At 40.1% G+C, this 20,700-nt stretch overlaps 1 protein-coding gene across 1 annotated transcript in view; it reads left to right on the forward strand.

Annotated features, from left to right (window-relative positions):
• The window catches only part of PAH (phenylalanine hydroxylase), a 34,587-nt gene extending 18,523 nt beyond the window's left edge, over nucleotides 1–16,064 (forward strand). Inside the window, exons 4-13 of the mRNA XM_072349232.1 lie at nucleotides 1,433–1,521; nucleotides 3,214–3,281; nucleotides 6,522–6,718; nucleotides 7,088–7,223; nucleotides 8,581–8,650; nucleotides 10,379–10,435; nucleotides 11,482–11,577; nucleotides 11,927–12,060; nucleotides 15,266–15,381; nucleotides 15,956–16,064. Coding sequence (XP_072205333.1) covers nucleotides 1,433–1,521; nucleotides 3,214–3,281; nucleotides 6,522–6,718; nucleotides 7,088–7,223; nucleotides 8,581–8,650; nucleotides 10,379–10,435; nucleotides 11,482–11,577; nucleotides 11,927–12,060; nucleotides 15,266–15,381; nucleotides 15,956–15,999 — 1,007 coding nt within the window. The 3' untranslated portion in view covers nucleotides 16,000–16,064. The remainder of the gene's footprint in view (nucleotides 1–1,432; nucleotides 1,522–3,213; nucleotides 3,282–6,521; nucleotides 6,719–7,087; nucleotides 7,224–8,580; nucleotides 8,651–10,378; nucleotides 10,436–11,481; nucleotides 11,578–11,926; nucleotides 12,061–15,265; nucleotides 15,382–15,955) is intronic.
• The last annotated feature ends 4,636 nt before the right edge of the window (nucleotides 16,065–20,700 follow it).

Genomic DNA, 20,700 nt, shown 5'->3' on the forward strand with positions numbered 1-20,700 from the left:
ATGTGGATTAAAAGAACAATTATTTGTATTTGTGAAGAACAGTTCCTCTGATGTTAAATTCAAGCACAGCTATAGCCTCTGGCTCAGGAAAGCCCTCCGTGGCCCACTGCTGAATTCGGTGAGTTGCTGAGGAAGTAACAGACTATGTTATCCCGGCCCTGATACTGCTCCTTTGAGGAGGCTTTACTTCCCTGAGAATGACAGAGCTGGAAGGGCTAACAAAGGATACCATGGAAAAAATGGTGTTAATTCAGTGGAAAAGAAGAAGAAAGGGATGGGAAAAGGAAAAGACAGACAGCTAGGGTCAAAGTTTCAAATATATAAGAGTAGAGCAGCAGAAGGGAACACCAAGTGTCAGCTGAAGCTACCACTGGGTAGTGGTACCCTGAGGAATTACATAAGGATGCTCTGCCCAGTGTGCAGATGGGACAAGGGAAAGGTATGGGCTCACAGTCCCTGCATTCCCTTTATCAGACTTCCCCATCTCAGCATTGTAGTGGAGGGGCCAGGCCCAGAAATGACTGATAAGGGTACAGCCAAACCCTTCTAAAAGAGGTGGACAAGAGATCATCCTAGCACAGCCAGTGTGAATATGTGCCAGGCCTCTTGCTGCTGAGGGGAGTGCCTACACTGCAAGGTAAGCATAGACATGGCTCCAAAGGTCAGGTCACGAGTCTTGCGATGAGCCCCTCCTTGTAGCTCAGTTGCTGTGAAGGCATTTGCTTTCTACTTTCCCCTGTCCGAGCACACCACATCTGGAAAGTCCCATTGTTCTTCCTTGCCCTACACCTTATGACCTTCTGTAAACAGAAGGCCACAAGGGCATTCCATGCCATGTAGTCACTGTGGTCCCATTTCAAATCCTGGCTGCACTGCAGGAAGCGTGTATAGAATGTGAGTTACAAGGCAATGAAGAACCAGGCCCAGAATTTTAATTAAATGAATACATTATTGTTTAATGGCTGCAGTAATACAATGCTAGTTTGAGGTATCAGAGTGCCATTTAACATTTTATTTTGGCATCCAAGCCTAAGTGAGGCCACCAAGTAAGTCTTAGAAAGAGATTTTCAGAAGACATTCCTTTGAAACAGTTGATTTGAGCTACTGTGAAAGCAAGGACAGTCTGGAAAAATTCCTATATTTTGGTAAGCCAAGAAACCAGAATAATAAACAGAAAATCATAAACATCACAAGCCAGCTCTGTGCCAAGGGCTGGACTTTCTTGATGCTCTGTATTTTTCCCACAGTGCAGAACAGCCACAAATTCAACACAACTTGCAGGGTTTGCTTTTGCCTCCTACTACAGGGGAAGGAAGTCTGAAGACATTAGACCCTTACATGTGTTTCTTTATATTTATGATCGAGAGATGGATAGATGAGAAAGAGGCCCAAAACCCATCAACAAAGTCTCTGTTTCTGTTCTGCTTTGCAGTGCCATGGTTCCCCAGAAGTATCCAGGAGCTGGACAGATTTGCCAATCAGATCCTAAGCTACGGAGCAGAGCTGGATGCTGACCATCCTGTAAGAAAAAGAACTTAGTTGTTTGTTGGGTTTTTTTGTCCACATGTTTCTAGTTATTTGGGTAGATGTTTCTCTCATTTACATTTGCTCTGCTTTAAGACAAGTACAGTAGACAAAGCTTCAAGGTTTAGAACAAGAGAGGCTCCACATTTCTAGAGCTAGAATCAGTTTATTCCCTGCTATGAAGTAGATCAACTCTGAAGTTGCTTTAATTTAAGCAAATACCAGCAGGTCTGAAGAGTCACAGACTTCATCAGAGCAGAAGGCCACCACGGGGACACTTCTGGTTTTCCCATATGGCTCTGAATTGCTGACTTGAGACTCAGTTTATGAATCACTAGCAACACAATCTTCAGAAGCAGAGTATAACAGCCTGGAGGTAGGAAGAGTGTTTTTACATCTTATATCACAAACACACAACTGAGCTTAGAGCGTTGTGATGTAGTTGTTAAATCTGTCAGGAGTCTTGTTTGGTGAGACATGAAAAAAGAAAAGGTTCCTTTTTCAAAAGATTCATGGTAAAAGTGGTAGAGTTAGATAGTTTTACTCACTGGCTTAGCTGAACATTTTTTCAGCTCTTCGCTCTTCCAAATATAGGAATACTTGCTGCTTCTACTTCTTCTCCAAGCAAACAACAACTTATTTTCATTTGTCAATACACACTGAGTTCCATGCAGTGCAAAAGAAATTGCTGCTATTAGTTTAATTGAGATAGGATGATTATAAATAAATTACATGCAGCGCAACAAAAATTGCTGCTATTAGTTTAATTGAGATGAGGTGATTAGTCATTCACTACCTATTGCTTAATTCAAGAGGTGTTATGTATCATATACAATGATTCATGATACTCGGTGTAGTCGCATGAAAGGCAGAATGAAAAGAGATACACTGAGCCAATGGCCCCCTCGTGTGTCATGTGGGAATAGACCAAGACTGTGTTAAAAGAAAGAAACAAAAACATTGATGTTGAAGGGAATGAACAGCTCTGCTTCAGTTCCTAGAATTATTTAGAGAGTGCTTTATTCAGGTTGCGTTAAGAAAGAAGACAACTTCTGGATAAATAAACACAGCAACATACAGAGTATAGAAACAGAGAAATTTAAAAAGCCTTTGGTATTTTAGTACTTAAGAATGAGATTTGACTGCAAGTACATCTATGCCATGCTAATCTATATTTTTTATGCCAATGCTGGCTGTTATTTGACTGGTGCTCTTCAATTGGTGCTCTACCTCCGCTCTCTCCTTTATCTGGTTGTGTTTCATGGCCCCCCAGTCCTGTTGTGCCATGCACCTCTGAGAGAGACATTCATGAACTCCAGCAGTGCCCATGAAGTTACTGCTATTTGCCTCACAGATATTTCTTCTATTTGGGAAGGACATCACTTTTGGTGTTGAAGACACTCCTAGCCCTGAGAAACTTGCATCCTACATAAGTATCACAGTAGGATAGGAGAATGGTTATCCCAGTAGAACATTTAGAAATTGTATTTCTTAACTCTGATCAGACAGATGATTAGCTACAAAGGTCAAACTGCTAACCACAAAGTCTAATAGACATTCTTCATAGTGATTAAATCCTGTACCTCTGGGGCTCCCTGGAAGCTCACTGCTCCTCAGACCAGTCATGCTCTCAGCAGAAGAAAGGCTCTTCACCACCTGCATTTACCCATCATTGCTGTTTCTCTTTAGGGGTTCACAGATCCTGTGTACCGGGCCCGGAGGAAGGAGTTTGCAGACATTGCCTACAACTATAGACAGTGAGTGCTCCATATGCGGGAAGAAAACAAGCCCATGTCTCCTGCTGTCTTTGGGGTTCTGTTCCTGCTGTGAGCCCTGTTTTCTTTCATAAGAGTCCTCCTGCTGCTGGCTTTTCTTGTTTGTATGTTTAAATCTTCCTGTTCATGCATTTATCCTCAAATTTCAGTAAAACAAAAGTAAATTGTTGCAGGCACATGTTCAGACAAGAACATTACCTATCCCCTTTCCCCACAGCACCCCTTATCTCTGGCTTTGTTGTCTAATTGAACAGCAGACTCAGTTGCCACTACAAAGACTTGAGCATTGAATAAAGCTGTTTCTGGTATTCTCATTAAACCAGGGATGGGGGAGGAGAGCCTATCATTTACATTAAAGCAGGAGCAGCATACACTATTAAAATAATGAATAACTTATGGTTCTGATGCTAATCCAGTGCCTGATACTCTACTTTTATCTTGTCTGACCCAGCTGCAATCAGCAGTTTGGGCTCTAATTTCTCAAGAAAAAACGAATGGAGATGATAAATTCAGCTAGAACAGGCTTGCTTGATTGCTCTCAGTGATCAAATCTAGAGGAGATAGAGTTCTGTTCCCAGAGCCATTCGCACATTTACATCAGTTCTATTTGGTCTGATTCTTGCTGAGATTGGTAAAAAACTGCAATTGCAAACGATAAGGTAACATATGTTAACATATGTTGTACATTTAGAGTTCTACTTCTGATAGAACTGTGATAAAAAAGATAATCCCTGAGCCAAAAAGCTTAAAATGCAATCATAAAATGAGAGAAATAATTGCCCTAATTGATATAAAGTGAAGAGAAGACAGGTGAAAAAAGTCAGAAGTTCAATTTATGGCTAGAAAAATTGAATAAGGCTTTGTAGACAAATTTAGATGGGTTTATTTTCCATTCATAAGTATCCCATGGAAGATTTAACTTTCTCAGTTAGCAGATAGCAAATTCTGGTCTCTAGTTTACAGACTTCCATCATATTTGTATTCTACCCTGTGCCTCCACTCCTATATTCAACCTAAAACCTGCTTAGGGAGATGAAACTGTTAAATTCCAAGATATAACTAATTACTAGCTAGTCTGTAATCCAGATTCTTAGACACTTTGGAGCCTCTACAGGCTAGAACCTATGTCCAAAAAGCACCTTTTATGTGAAATTCTTGGACATTTCAATAAGATCTTCCAGCTATACAGCAATAAGCAGTATGTGAAAGCCAACATTTGGGCTTCTGGGTCTTGTGGAAATATGTTTTTTTTTTTTTGTTTTTTTTTTTTTTTTGTTGCTTTGTTGAGTCATGTTGGATGTTGAGTCATGAGAGCCCAAATAGATACTGTACTTGATCTGGGTGCTTCACCTGGCAGATGCCTTCTAGGGTCTGCAGCAGGGTAAGTAGAGGCAAAAGGGGTGTCCCCTTCATGGAGGGACAGGAGCATGGAGAAGCAGGCAGGTGGAGAGGGGCAACCAAAGCTATGAGGCACTGTGGGAATTGTCTGAAAAGGCAAAGATACTTATCTTGCAAAGGCAGTTACAAAGGTGAGATGACTTTTTGGTCAGTTTTCTCTTATTTTTATTTCCCTTATCAGTTTAATCTTCTTATGTGCCCCCTCTTCTGTGATTATTTTGTCCTCTTTTGTCCTGCTGTTTGATGTTCTTTGTTTTGCTTCTCTCTACCCATGTTCTTTTGCCTCCTTGCTTGGTACTTTTACCACTCATTTTCATTGAACGCCTCATTTCCCTGATTTGTTTCTGCTTTTCTCTTAGCCTGCCTTCTTCCTCCTGTCTTCCTTTGCTTCTGTCCCTGTGGATCCCTGCAATTTTTAAATTGAAATTTGAAAGATTTTTAAGCCATATCTTCCCCCTGTTGCACAGGAAGGTGGCTGAGGATTACTTAGACGTTCTATAGAAACAAAAATCCCCCAGCAAGCTTCATAATCCAACCTTATGTTTAAAGCTCCACAGATCAAGGAGGGCTGATACAGAGGTACAGAAAATGACGGTGCTCCAGTGCAGCTGCCCTGAGGCTCAATGAAAAAATGAGAGAGTGGAATGGTGGTGTGTCATCAAGAGTTAACAATGGGTCTCTGGGGCTTGGAAAGCTTCAGCGTTATTCCAGCAGTGATGTTAACCCTATTAAGTTACTTAAAACCCTTTGATTTTTCAAAGCTGATGGATTCACCTATGGCCCTATCATTATTGCTAAGGAATTGACTATTCACAGGAGGCCAAAACACATTGCTTGTGACTGTCTTAATACCTGCTAGCTTCAACATGAGCTAAGTACATGGAGGCCTGAGGGTGGGATTTGACTCAAAATTACTTATTACAATAAAAAAAGTCAAACTAGCTGAAGTTTGCACCTGTTGTAGCATAAAACCCACCCTGGAGTTTCTCTGACCCCCACAAAGCAGTTTTCTGGAGATGATGGTTTCCCTGTTTCAACAAAGACAATTAATGTTGTGTGCATTAGAGCAAGAAATTCAACAGCTGTTCCATACCTGGTAATGGAAAGAAACTGAAATCATTATCCAGTTAATATTTTTAAAAGAACATTTCAGTAAGACAAATAAGCACTAATTTATGTCACCACTGTGAAAGAAGTGGACTGAAGGCCTCTTTCTCATAGAAACACAGATTGGCCTGGGTTGAAAAGGACCACAATGATCATCCAGTTTCAACACCCTGCTATGTGCAGGGTTGCCAACCACCAGACCAGGCCGCCCAGAGCCACATCCACCCTGGCCTTGAATGCCTCGAGGAATGGGGCATCCACAGCCTCCTTGGGCAACCTGTTCCAGTGCATCACCACCTTCTGTGTGAAAAACTTCCTCCTAATATCTAACCTAAACCTTCCCTGTCTCAGTTTATAACCATTTCCCTTTGTCCTACCACTATCCACTCTTGTAAACAGCTGTTCCCCCTCCTATTTATATGCTCCCTTCAAGTATTGAAAGACCACAGTGAGGTCTTCCCGGAGCCTTCTTTTCTCTAAGCTCAGCAAGATCTGAGTTCTCATCTGAGTTCAGTGAGTTATTCCCAGCCATTACCTAGGAATGGGTGATTTTTGCACCTGAATGTCAGAGCCAAGGTGTCTTCCTTCCTGCAACTTCCTGCAACTTCCAGCATATGGAAAGCTCCCGAGTGAGACAGTGGTAACACTGGACAATTTCTCTGTCACTCCTATTGAGTGCACCTTTTTTTTTTTTTTTTTTTTTTTCATTCTCTTCAGTGGTCAGCCTATTCCTCGAGTTACCTATACAGAAGAAGAAAAGAAAACTTGGGGCACCGTCTTCAGAGAGCTGAAGAATCTCTATCCAACTCATGCTTGTTATGAACATAACCACGTGTTCCCACTGCTGGAGAAGTACTGTGGCTACCGGGAGGATAACATTCCCCAGCTTGAAGATGTTTCAAAGTTCTTGCAGAGTATGTTTGAATCATTAAAACAAATACAGACAAATGGAAAAACCTTATCAAAAAAACAAAACAAACATGCCAAACCCCAAATGTCTGTGGGGGTGATGCTTTCACAGAGACTTTCTGTGAGCACTTGGTCACATGATTTAGACTGTCTCATATTCCTCTCTAAAAGTTTCAGCAGTACAATGGTACAGATGCTCAGATGTTATGATGGTGGTACATGTGGGTAGAAAATTCCCTGCTCTTTAGTAATTGAATTTAACATAGGTAGAACAAAGAAAAAAAATTAAAAATGTTCTTTTACTGCAAGGTGTCCAGGTAAGGATAAATCAAGCATCTTAGGTGATTTTGACATGCCATGTTTTGCCTCTTCAGCCTGCACTGGATTTCGCCTGCGTCCTGTTGCAGGCTTGCTCTCCTCTCGGGATTTCTTGGCTGGGCTGGCATTCCGAGTATTTCACTCTACACAGTATATTCGTCATGCATCCAAACCTATGTACACACCAGAGCCGTAAGTATTTTGGAACAGAAAGTAAGTAACATTGTAGGGTCAGGCCAATTGATAATAACAATGCAGGACTCCAGAACACTCCTGGGAACAGATCTAACAGAGAGCAGACAAATGACTACTCTTCTGAAAACACTATTTGAAGGTTTCTAGTCTTTTTAGTAAGCTGTATCCACTTCTGAAAGTTCTTCTGGGATTGATCAGACAGCTTTGCTACCTGAAGACTTGCTAGCATTGTGGCTGGATGGTGCAAGAGCAGTGTACAAAAACATTTAGCTTACCTATTAACATCCAAAGTGTGAAATATAATGCAGAAATGGTTCAACATGATGCAAGCAAACTTCAGGTAGCAAGATAAATGAAGCCCATGTAAGTGACTCCTTTTCTTTTAACATTTTATATTTTTTCTCTCTATCTCTGTCTGTTGTCCTTTTCCACTTGCTGTTTTCAAGTGAGTAAGTTCTCTTCTTCCTCTGCTTCATATTACTGCAGCTCTTCTGACCCTCCCTCACTGTTTCTTTGGTCTCTATTTCTTCCCATAACTTCCCTTTCCCCTCAATTTTTCCATTCCTTATTCTTCTAATTTTCCTCCCTGCTTCTCCTCACCCTATTCCCATCTTGCACAAAGACACACTGGAATATGTTTTGCTATCACCTCCTCAGAAAATGTCCAGGCAAACTGGGCAAATGGTACACTGGAAAGCCTCACTGCCAACCCCGTCTGTTACGCAGTTCCTACAAGTCTCATGTTCTGTCTCTGGGAGAGTGCAGTGAATTACATACTTCACATCTTAGATGGCATCTGAGACCCTGGCCTCTGACATTCCCAATTCAGTTCTTGTTGAGTTGTTTTGGTGGAACCCAGTTTTTCTGGGCATGCATCTCCTTGAATGCCTGCTCTTCAGGTGCCTGTCCTGTAAACATCTTGCACAGACCTTGACTAGTTCAACTCATGATGAAAACAGCTCCACCTGAGGAAGGGAGAGCTCTTGTCTTTCAGTGGGGGTTCTATGCCTGAACAGCAAATGGGGCTGGGCTCCTGAGATGTCTCTTGCACGAGCTTCATCTAAAACTATTTCCTGTCCCTGAGACAGAAAAGTGCATGTTTCCTTTGGTGAGGTGATTTCTTCCTTGTTTTCCTGAGCTGAGGAAGTGGACAGTTGGAAGCATCATTTCCTTCCATGAAGAAAAACAAGTAACATATCCTTTCTTTGACTGATGTATGATAAAACCACTGAAAAGTCATAGCAGTGCAAACCTTCTCATCACAGGAAAAATTTACTCCAAGATTTCTCAGCATTATTTCCTTGTAGGAGTGCATTTCCTAAATTAAATTTACCCACGTCATATTTTCCTGCAGTGATATTTGCCATGAGCTGCTAGGACATGTGCCTCTTTTTGCTGATCCCAGTTTTGCTCAGTTTTCCCAGGTAAGTTACCTAGTATTTATACTACTGGCACAGTATGGCATGGCATGGCATGGCATGGCATGGGATGACATAGAATGTGATGAAATGGGAATGGATGAGGGATAATCCACTTTCAATGTTATTGTTCAAGTATGGATGAAGTCAGCTGAGTCACCATTTCAAAAAAACAAATGGTGTTAATTATTTTCCTTGCTTTTTGGTCATCTGAATGTTAAGATTTAGTTCATAATTGATAGGTACTGAAATTACAAATATCTACAGGTAGTATGTTCTAAAGAGTTGTGAAGAACCAAGTCCGAACGTAAGAGAGAACATTGCTATGCACCTGGCTAAAACTGTATGAAAGTGCGGATGATGCAATGCAGGTTGTGAGTTGTGACCTATTGAAATCTAGTCACAAATCACATAGGTGATCTTGTGTACCCACACCCCAAAAGTCTGTCTTGTGTGGGTTGCTTTTTACAGGCAAGCCTTTTGAGAAAAAAATCATCTAAAAACTTCTTTGTAGATGCTGATACTTCTGGGAAAAGCTGAACTGCTCATGAGTCAGATGGGTTATCAATTCACTCTGTAGTCCAAACACTAGAAAAAGTGAAGGTACTTTTTTCTATTGAAGACATGAAAGAAGCTATCCCAGAAATGTGAAGTGAGGAATTGTCCTATCTGTAAGCGTGGAAGAAGTCTGGAGTAAAGCTTTCTCTTCAGTAGTGCTGGCATGACTGGAAAAGAAGCCAAACCTCAGGGAAGAAGTAAACTTTTGGCTGCATCTTACCATAGAACAAGAAAAAACAGAAAGGCATAGACAGAAAGAATCAAAAAGAAACTCAAGGAAGGGAAGGCAAAGAGAAAGGCAGGAAGAAGGACGGAAAGAAGGATAGAGAGTGGTGGGCCAGAAGGACAGAATGATCTAGGGAAGGAAGGGATAACAATCTTGATGTAACATCTTGCTCACATAACAGAAGTTGATTTGATGTAATTAATAGCATTCAGTTTTGCTCTCAGGAAAACCCTTTGCCAGGCACTGCTTCAAGATAAGCCCTACTGTCCTTTGGCTTACTAGAATTTACCACGGCATTAGCTGTTCCAATGCTTTTGGTGTGGGGAGGGCAGAGGGGTGGGTGATTCTTGGTGTTCAGTTCACACTGGAGTGAACTGAGAAAAACACCTGGTTATTATACAGTCTTGCCTAGCTGTCTTCTGAATTCAGATACTGCGTGCTTCCTAGGAAAATTTCTATTAGCTCCCAAGGTATGAAGTAGCTTTTTCAAATCATGCCCTGATTTTTGGAAAACAAACAAACAAACAAAAAATAACCAACCCAACCAAACAAGCTCTCTTTCAAGGCTGCAAGAAAGCTCTTGTAGTAAGGACACACTGAAGCAGAGATAAATATTTAAGGTGTATGAATGTGATTGATTTATCTCCCCTTGACTATCATTCTCTTTGGTGTGCATTGTAGGTTTGATGAAAATTTTGTTTGACCTCAATGGCTTTTAAAGCAGACCTAAAGAGTCATGCCTCATAAATAACACTTAGACAGGACCCTTTTGTTCATTTCTGGAGAGGTTTCTGGTTTAAAATTGATGGTGCATGATATGAACATGTCCTGTAAACATTTGTGTGTGGTAGTATGAGATGGTAACATTTAAAATGGGAGAAATTACATAAGACAAGACAGGAAGAATGTTTGCAATAAATGACTTGAAGAATAATGGTTTATTGTTGCAGGAAATTGGACTGGCATCTCTGGGAGCTCCAGATGATTTCATCGAGAAACTTGCTACGGTAATTTAATAAATGAGATCTCAGTTCTCCAAGGCACCCTGTGTTGCTTTAATTCTGCTGCCACTGAGGTCACTGATAGAACTCCCATAGAGTTGAATGAGAACAGAGTGAAGTCCATGATTGGAAAACCCCACCCTGAAACAGTTGCACTAAAGGAAAATAGTTTTGGCACCTCTTATTCAAAGTGACAGTTGTGATTGAAAACAGAGGGTTGGACAAGACTTCCTCCAGCACAAACATTGGGCAAGAAGAGACTAAGTGTTACTACATGCCGCTGGGAAATTTTGGAAGACAGCTTCAGTAACTCTTCTACCTGCCAGGGTCCCTTTTCTTATATCCTGCCAAACAGATAACGTCCTCTGCAATCAGTGACCCGTCTGAATCCTGCACTGGGAGAACTGTGACTCTACAGCAGGATATGCATATGAGATTATTGTCACCAGTGCCAAATCAATGCAGGAAAAATCCTGCATTGTCTTTGCTGTTTTTGATAGATGAAGGAGGTGTTTTTCTGTTTTTTTTTTTGTTTTTTTTTTTTTTGTTTTGTTTTGTTTTGTTTTGTTTTGTTTTTTGAGTGAGTGTCCCTTCAAACATATAGTGACAGAGCAAAAAGTTGAGTGAGGCTACACACTAGGGTCTGCTATTACTATAAAAGCTCATTTCTTCTGTGCTGCTGCAGCCAAACACCCTCTGAGGAAAACAGGAAACATACTTCTATCATCAAAGGTTCAAAATTCAGCTGGGTTGTCCAGTCAAAATGAAATTTTATTGTTATGTTTTCATTGTCTCTGCTCTGCTGACAAATGTAAGCGCGGTAAAGCATAACACTTTTTTGTCAGGCAGTTGAATTTGCAGACACACTGAGTCTAGTATGGCCCTCTCAGAAGAATTCAATCTGTGAGGGCATTTCCTGTGTTTATACATTTGCTGTTTGACATACAGCAACATTTTAAATAGAAATGCAAATTCTAAAGGCATTCAAATCACTGATGTGAACCTGTCCTTTCTGATCAAGTAGTCATGTTCTGTATAATTTTTTTTGCTAGGTTTATTGGTTTACTGTGGAGTTTGGGCTATGTAAGGAAGGAGATTCACTAAAGGCATATGGTGCTGGGCTGCTGTCTTCATTTGGGGAGCTGCAGGTATGTTCTTTAAAACAATATCTCAGTTATGTTATGCAGTTTATGCCTGGATTTTTAAAATTTCTCAAATATATCTTCTGTCTGTCTTTAGATCCTTATTTTGCTTCATACTTTGTAGTATATAATGTTATATTTTGTTGAAGTGCTCTATCTAATTTAATGTGTCAGTGTATGTACATATAAATGTCTCAGCTGCTTCTTCCCTATTAAGTTACCATATAATTAGTATTTGATAGCAGCAGGTTTTTCCTCCATAAAGGTGGGTGATATTCAGGAGATCTATCTTTCTTTTTATAACAAATGAAAGCACTATTTAACTGAACCATATTTCTTACCATTTTGCTTGTAGTACTGTTTATCAAGTAAGCCTGAGATTCGGCCTCTTGTTCTCGAGAACACTTCTGTGCAGGAGTACACTGTTACTGAGTTCCAGCCTATCTACTTTGTTGCTGAAAGTTTTAATGATGCAAAAGAAAAGCTAAGGTAAGCCACTCATTTCATATATAACCCAGTTCCTCACCCACTGCAAATACAACAGATCTCACTGTTGTAACAGGTATTGGTTTAACAGAAATGTTTTGAGAAGCTTTAGAAAAAGTTGTACAATTCTCTAAGAGTCTAAACAGTTGCTACACTCAGACTCTTCTTATGGGTAGTAAAGCCATAGATATATGAATCCAAGACCTTATGGTTACTCTAATTAAGAGTTTCATCTGTTTAACCAAAATATATTAAATATATATATCTTTATATATTATACCACATATATATATATATATATATAAAGGCAAAACAAGTTTATTTAACAATAATATAGTTAAACATCATTATTTTTAAAAATTTCCTTGTGTTTTCTCCCTTTTCTTTTCAACCTACATTCACCCTTACACTTTCTTTTGTGTCTTGGTCAGTTTTAGTCTGGGGGTAGGGGGTGGAGCTGTCAAGTTATCAGCATCTCCTGAGGTCTTCAGAGCAAGATTGTGATGCTAATAAATAATATTTCCTCCTCTCTTTCCTGAGGAGGAGAAAGATGTTTACATTTCCTTTCTTCCTTCTTAGCCCAAGGCCTGTTCAGGGTCATTGATATCTTTTCTAATATGCTTTACATATTTTTTGGCTCTTTTTTCTCTTCTCAAATTGTATCCATGGGTTTTTTGTTTGTCTAGTTTTTGTTTTCTCTCAGCTCCTAAGTTACTATGAACACTTGATCAGTTGGATCCACTGATAGCCTAGGGACCACAGCATCATCTGACCTATCCTACCTTATCCTACTCTCCCCACTCCTCCCTTTCCCTTTCCTCCTCTCCATTTCCCTCCCCTCTCCTCCCCTCCCCTGTCCCATCTCATCTCATCCCATCCCATCCCATCCCATCCCATCCCATCCCATCCCATCCCATCCCATCCCATCCCATCCCATCTCATCCTATCCCATCCCATCCTATCCCATCCTATCCCAGTTTATCCTATCCCATCCCGTACTATCCTATCCTATCCTAACCTACCCTATCCTGACCCATTCCATTCTATCCCATCTTACCCTCATGCCTTTAGGCCTCATTTATCAGCCCTCTAATAGTCCTTTATGTTACATCATACTTTAGGGTCAGACTTAATTCACCCTGTACCTCATGACTACTTTATATTCCTGCCTCTATAAAAATGATTAACACTAAGAATTATAAAACAGATTTTTTTTAATTATTTTTATTTTTTATTTTATTATTATTATTATTTTCAGAATTGAGAAAAACTTGGGAAAATTGGGTAATAGCTACATGGTCAGTAGACAACTGATATTACAACTATACAAAACTACCAGCAAGCCTAATATCCCCAGTCCTGAGGCCTCTGTTGTTAGCTTAATACAGAGCCTCCAGCTTGTTACCAACAGTGTGTTTACAAGCCTACAGGGCTACTTAATAAATCTTTCAGTCATCTGTGACTCAAATACAAATTCAGTTCCAGTACAAAACTTTGAAGCAAAGGTCCAGTTTCAGTCCTGGTTCTTGAAACAGAACTGGCTCAGACTGTACTTGGGGTTCAGCTTGGGTTCCACCTCACAGAAATATTTCTATTTTTCTTCAATAACAGTATCAACAACAACATTCCTTCTGGACATTAGCCAAGCATCTGGGGATTAGTCTTGTTCACACTCAATAAATCTTTCACAGCAGATGCTATACAGGGACTTGTCCCAGATCTGCCATCTCTTCTTTATTTTTCTTTCTCTCTTCCACTTTCTCCTATTTGCGGATTAATACAAACCAAGACCCAAGACATTCACCTGCCCCAGGCTCCCCGATGCTAGGTATTTCTAGCTACCTTCCCTACTGTTTCTTCAGTCATCATAAACATGCAGCCTCTACTCCTGCCTTTTTCTGTGGTGCAATAATTGGAAAAGATAACTTTCTTGTCTGGATTATGCTATTAACTTACTGCATACAGTTTCTACTTTCACAGGGTATTTCTCTAGCTGAGGAGAAAGCCTTACTCTAAAGAGAAAAAGAAGATGTTGCCTTACCCTATAGATTTTATTGCTTCTTACACTTGTTTCAAAAATAGAATTGGAAACTGGTTAAACAGAGCTGAAGGTTTTGCTTCAGTGCCTGTGTTGGTGGATTGCACGTGGATGAGTTTGTGTGTGTAATAGAACACCTCCCTAAAAAATGCTTCTGAGGTTGACCTGAAATATTTCACCCATAAGTATTCATCTTCTAGCAAGGGTCTTACTTGCAGCAGAGATTTAAGAGGACCATTCTCTAAAGAGGACCTTTTTACTTGGAAAAGCTGAACTGGTAATACTAAATTCTTTCATCACAGCCTGCATAATTGTTTCCTGTTGTCACACCTTGTGGCCTGCTCACACTGAGTTCTATTGGAAACAATGGGCTTATCTGTTAATAATTCGGGCTAAACTGAGGAGCAATGTAGAATTGGCATCCAACATATTCCACTGTTCTGGGACTATGGGATTAAACATGCTGAATCACAGCCTATACAGTGAGGCTTCAAAATCAACCCTTGTGCGCTTTCTTTCCTCCTTCAGCAAAAACTTCTGTAATCTGAAGCAGATATATAAACCAGTATCCTGCTGGGGCCTGCAAAGAGCCTGGAACAATAGCTTTGACCATGATTTCCCACTCAGTTCTCCCTTCTACAATTCTGTGGTAATGCAAATTAGTGTTATCCCAAGATACTTAAATCTTAATGTTTCTGACATGGAGTTAACTATTTTGTGGCACAGAAGACTGAGAATAAGGGTGACAGCTTCACTCCACCAACTCATTTTTCAGTGACCTGGCCCGAAGTATTCCTGTTCCCTGATACTTCAGGATGGCATAATATTTGACTTTGCTTTCCCAGAAATTGTAGACAAGGATCAAGATTTTGCATTACTGAAAGGAAAATTAGGTCTTATTTTTTGGCAAATACTGATAGCTATGTAGTTGTTCTGTATGAGGAGAAGCATAGAATAATTAGATTTGTATGGAAAAACTAGAGGTGGTAAGGACAAATGAAGACTCAAGCATATTACAGAACACCACGTGTCTCATCTCACTCAGCAGGAATTTCAATCGCTTCCTCCCATAGATATTCCCCTCATCAGCAAATGTACATGCCAACTGAGAAGAGTTGCTGAAAAACAGAGCTTTTAATGTTCATATGTGTTTTTCTATTTTTGCCTCAGGAAATTTGCTCAAACAATCCCTCGTCCTTTCTCTGTTCGGTACAATCCCTACACCCAGAGGATTGAAGTCTTGGACAATGCAAAGCAGCTGAAGAACTTAGCTGACACTATCAACAGTAAGGAATTATGGATCTGTTAGCCTGAACACCTCTAAGCTCAAATCAGAAACCACAGTAACCACAAAGCAGATTTTGTCTTTGCCCTTTGTGCTCTGAGCTTGACCATGATCAAGCATCAGGAATCTCTTTTATTGTAAAAAATTCCTTTCTAATTATAGCCAAGCTTCAAAATAGCATTTTCACTTGACTAGAGTTAGTCACATCAGAAATATCCATTTTAACTGGAGGTGCTAGGAAAACTTAGAGACCCTGCAATGGTTTCTGATCTGTGTCTCTAGCTGTTTTTAGTAAACAAGAGAAGTTTGGCTTATTTACATATTCATTTTTGTTTCTAGTTTTCTCATGGTATGTTTTTTTCCCTAACATTGGCTACCCTGCCAAAAATCAGCATTCCTGATCCTATAAGCCAACCTTGTATGTCTGATGAAAGTGAAGGGCTGACTCTGAATACCGTACTCCAGTATGACCTACATAAATGTGTCCAGTTATATAACTATGAATAAAAATATATACAGGAATGTTAGAAATGAGCTAGCTGTAGAACTAATTATTCTGATTGTTTTCTTTACAGGCGAGATGGGGATCCTCTGCAATGCCCTCCAGAAGATCAAATGAAGATTTTCTGTAACTCTTGCAAATCAGTGGCTACATAAAAGTAGTAGTCATATGCAAAAAATGCCAGTCTTCACCTAGCTTCAGTTTATTATCTTCCTATGTACTGCATGAATGCCTATGTCATATATCTTGATTATCAATAGATTAGCAGAGAAAGAAACTCTCGCCTCTTTTGGCCTTTAGGCACTAATTCATTTTTTTTCTCATTGCAATACAAAAATCATCTCAGTTCTGAGAATCTAGAGAAACACTGTGCATATATTGTACCAAACGTTAGCAGAAGGGTGAGATCTCAACCATGCAGAGCTATGGTCTGTTACAACCATGGGGTTGCATTACCACATTTGACTCAGTGACGGAATAGTAACAACCTACACAAAGTAATCCTTTTTTTTTTTTTTTCCAAGTCATTCACCCCTCAGTACCTCACATGTGTGCATGTTTCACATGAAATGATGAATATTACATACTTCAGAGGTCTGCATGCCCTGTAAACCATGACTTCCCTTGGTGAAACTATACCTCTTCTTTTACATATGAACACTTCTATCCTAAAATAATACTTCTTGTTCTTCAGAATTTGATGTTGCCATTGATTAAAAGCACAGATGCTAGTGGAAAAGACAGCAAGTATGCTGCAGCTTCATTGACACAAATTTATCACCATGCAAAAATATGCTGTATTTGCACAAGCACTAATCCCAAAATGGTTTCTTCAGGCCAAAAATGTGGTATGCTATTTTGCTTCACTGGTTTGAAGAGTGGAGTTTGTCAGAAAGACACTAACATTGCCTGTCTAAAACATGGAATCCGTGCCTCAGTACTGTATCCACAAAAAAGCATTTTCAGAGAATATTTAGCTAAAGACACATCTGTGTGGCTTTCTGTAGTTCGATGTGAGATCATTAAGCCATTACTATTGGCAAGCAAGACAAAATGTAAAGATTTTAGTGGTGCATCAATGCATTATTAGCTCAAACTCAGAGCTGTAACAGCTCTGTTGTAATATTATGTAACATTGTGGATTTAGAGTTTATTCAGTGTGCTAACAAAAGAGGATAATTCTTTCAATACTCACTGTGGAAGGCTGAAGTATGAAGGCTACTTTTTGTAGCCTTCACCCTATGAGGGAGAGTGCTTTAATCAGAACTGCTGCAAGGTTTCTCCTAACTTTTTAGATTTATAATCCAGATGGATATTAGTACATTGAGGAGTCTCAATGACAATGTCTTCCTCCATCAGGAGGAGAAGTGATGCTTACAGTATAGATGAAAATATTAGAGCCTTCAAACCCCTAAATTCTTGTATCTGTGGCTATAATCCCAACCAAAGCCATCACAGAACCACAGCACTGTAAGAACTAGAAGGAACCTCTGGAGATCATCTAGTCCATCTCCCTGCTAAAGCACATTTCCTACACTAGGTTTCACAGGAAAGCATCCAGGCAGATTTTGAATATCTTCAGAAAAGGAGACTCCATAAACTTTCTGGGCAGCTTATTCCAGTACCTCTCACAGGAAAAAAGTACTTTGTCAGCCTTATGTGGAACTTCCTATGTTCCAGTTTGTGCCCATTGCCCCTTGTTCTGTCACTGGGCACTACTGAAAATATCCTGTCTGCATTCACTTGATATTTACAAGCACTGATAACATTCCCCCTCTGTCTTCCCTAGGCTGAACAGTCACAGGGCTCTCAGCATTTCCTCATAAGAGAGATGCTCCAGGCCCCTCATCACCTCTGTGATTCTCTACTGGGCTCTCTTGAGAGGTTCCCAGTCTTTCTTGAACTGGGAAGCCTAGAACTGGGCACAACACTCCCCCCCATGTTATGGGGGACACTGTCAAAAGTCTTGCTGATGTCAAGGTAGACAACATCCACTTCTCTCCCGTCATCTACTCATCTGGTCATGGCAGCACAGAAACCTACTAGATTTGTCAAGTGTGATTTCCCCTTGGTCAGCCCATGTTGACTGCTCCTAATAACCTTCTTCTATTTGCTCGGAGATGTCATCCATTACTTTCTGGGGGATGGAGGTGAGGATGACTGGCCTGTAGTTTCGCCAATTCATTTTCTCATCCTTGTTGAAGACTGGAGTTACACTGACTTTCCACCATTTCTCAGGCACCTCTCTTCCATGATCTTTCATGGTAGAAAGAGGTTTGGCAATCAAATTCTGCCAGCTCTGTAAGTTCAGCACTTGCTGATGCATCACATAGGGACCCATGGATCTGTGTGTGTCAAGTTTGCCTAAAAGATATCGGATCAGGTCCTTCTCAATCAAAACAAAACCTTCCTCTCCCCAGACTATCTTTGGGATCTGGCATTCCTGAGAAGAAGTCCTAGCAGTAAAGACTGAAGCAAAAAAGACATTCAGTAACTACATCTTCTTAGTGTCCTCTATTTCCAAAGCACCCACCTCATACAGGAGAGGGCCCGTGTTTTCACTAGCCTTCCTTTCTGAACCTGACATTCATAAAGAAACCTTTTCTGTTGCCCTTGACCTCCCCTCTCCAGATTTTATTCCAAGTGGGCCTTAGTCTTCCATGTGTCTTCCTTGCAGACCCTGAAAGTGTTCCTGTATTCATTTTTTTTCCCATATGCTCCATGTCTCCTACCATCTTTGCCTGATTTCTGGCTCTTAAGGATGCACTGATCTTGAGCTATGGGAGACATAGGTTAGCTCCATCTTAGTCTGAGTGCTTTCAAACTCACACATGTTGTCTTTCAAGATAGCTCCTAAATAATTAGGCTTTTTAGATTTCCCTTCTTTCTCCTGCTTCCACTTTTTCTTTTTCTGCCAGGAATATAGATTTTCAGGCAGCAAATGGACGAGGAGGTATTTCCAGATTAATCCAACGGATAAGTCACAGAGAGATAAGAATTTTGCTTTTCAGAAGGCTATTACTGTACTTCATCCCATAACTTTCACTCAAGGTAGAGAAATGCTCTCTTGGACCAGTCTACATTGTAAAATACCTCTCGATAACTCTCTAATTGAAAGAGTGAGATCAACATTTATAAATTGGAACTGAATAGAGCAAAACAATCCAGAATAGTATTTCCAGCTTGAAAATATAATGCTTTCTGATACTAGGATGATTAAAACATTATATTTCAGTTAGAAGACCAGAAATGAAGGGGACTGTTAAAGTCCTTAAGTCCTGTACATACTGTTGTGCTACTTTTGTATTTTTAGTGTGAAAATCAATGGACCTTTCATGTAAACATCATCCTCTAGGAAGACAGAAAGCACAACTGTTTCCATTTTATTTACAGTGAGTAATAACATTGATCTAAGGATACCATCTGGAATCTTTTCTCTAGAATTATGGAAAATGGTATCATTTTGGTGCACTGAAGTAAGAGGGATGAAATCTTTCAGACTAACCCTCAGACAGCTTTCAGAAACTCCTCTTTTGATCTCTGTTATATGTGACAGCAGTAGTAAATCTACAATGATACTGAGAATACAGGAGTTGTGGTTATCTTTTCTGTGCAGATAGAACAGTTTAAGGACACTGATGCTGTAATTGTGATTCTGTGTCCCTTAATGCAAGTGCAAATAAACAGTAACTTCAGTCAAAGCTGTTCACTAAGACTCAGAGATGAGAAAAAAAATGCTGAATATTTTAGAAGTAGTGAAACTATACTGAGAATAGATTTTCCCTGCAGAAAAATAACAGCTTTAGTATGACTTAGTACACAGTACAATAGAAAAAAGTAAACTGCATTTGAAAGTGTATTCTTAATGAACCATTTTTTATTTCCATGCTGATGATGATTAAAAACATGTACCAAAATTCTTTTTGTTTTGTTTGGAAATTGTAACTCCTTCACACATGTTGATCAGAATTAAATATCCGGGTAAGAAGGAAGGATCATTTGATGTGAGCTCCAATTAAAAAAAACCACAATATCTTGTGGTGCTTGAGTATCACTAATACTGACAAGATTATGGAGCTTTAAGGGAAACTGAGATAAAAAAAAGAAACACCTTCTGATGTATGCAATTATCTAGAAATATGCAGCAACACACTGATTACCTTTGCACACCCTGTATATCTTTGTATGCTTCTCTGATTAACCTATCCCTCAATCACCTTCTAAGTAAGTGGCACTCACTTCTATCTCACCATTTCCATCTTCAAACTTTGCTTTAAGTGACCACAGAAGAGGACCATAAGGTCCTCTTCCTTTTCAGTGACTTTAACCAAGATCACTGATGGTGGTGGAAGGAGTCATTAACACAAGTTACACGGGTGTGTGGTCTTCTCTGGGCTTCTAAAGATGCTGGCTGAGAGTATCTTTTCACTAGAAGTGTTTTATTCCTCAAAGGATGTAAAAATTTGGAATGAGGTTCAACAAGACCAAATGCTGGGTCCTGCACTTTGGCTACAACAACCCCGGTCGATGCTACAGGCTTGGGACAGAGTGGCTGGAAGACTGCATAGAGGAAATGGACCTGGGGGTATTGATTGATGCTCGGCTGAACATGAGCCGACAGTGTGCCCGGGCGGCCAAGAAGGCCAACAACATCCTGGCTTGCATCAAAAACAGTGTTACTAACAGGAACAGGGAGGTAATTGTCCCCCTGTACTCAGCACTGGAGAGGCCGCACCTCGAGTACTGTGTTCAGTTTTGGGCCCCTCACTGCAAGAAAGACATTGAGGCCCTGGAATGTGTTCAGAGGAGGGCTACGAA

Source organism: Excalfactoria chinensis, chromosome 1, assembly GCF_039878825.1.
Source record: "Excalfactoria chinensis isolate bCotChi1 chromosome 1, bCotChi1.hap2, whole genome shotgun sequence".
Classification (NCBI taxonomy): Eukaryota; Metazoa; Chordata; class Aves; order Galliformes; family Phasianidae; genus Excalfactoria; species Excalfactoria chinensis.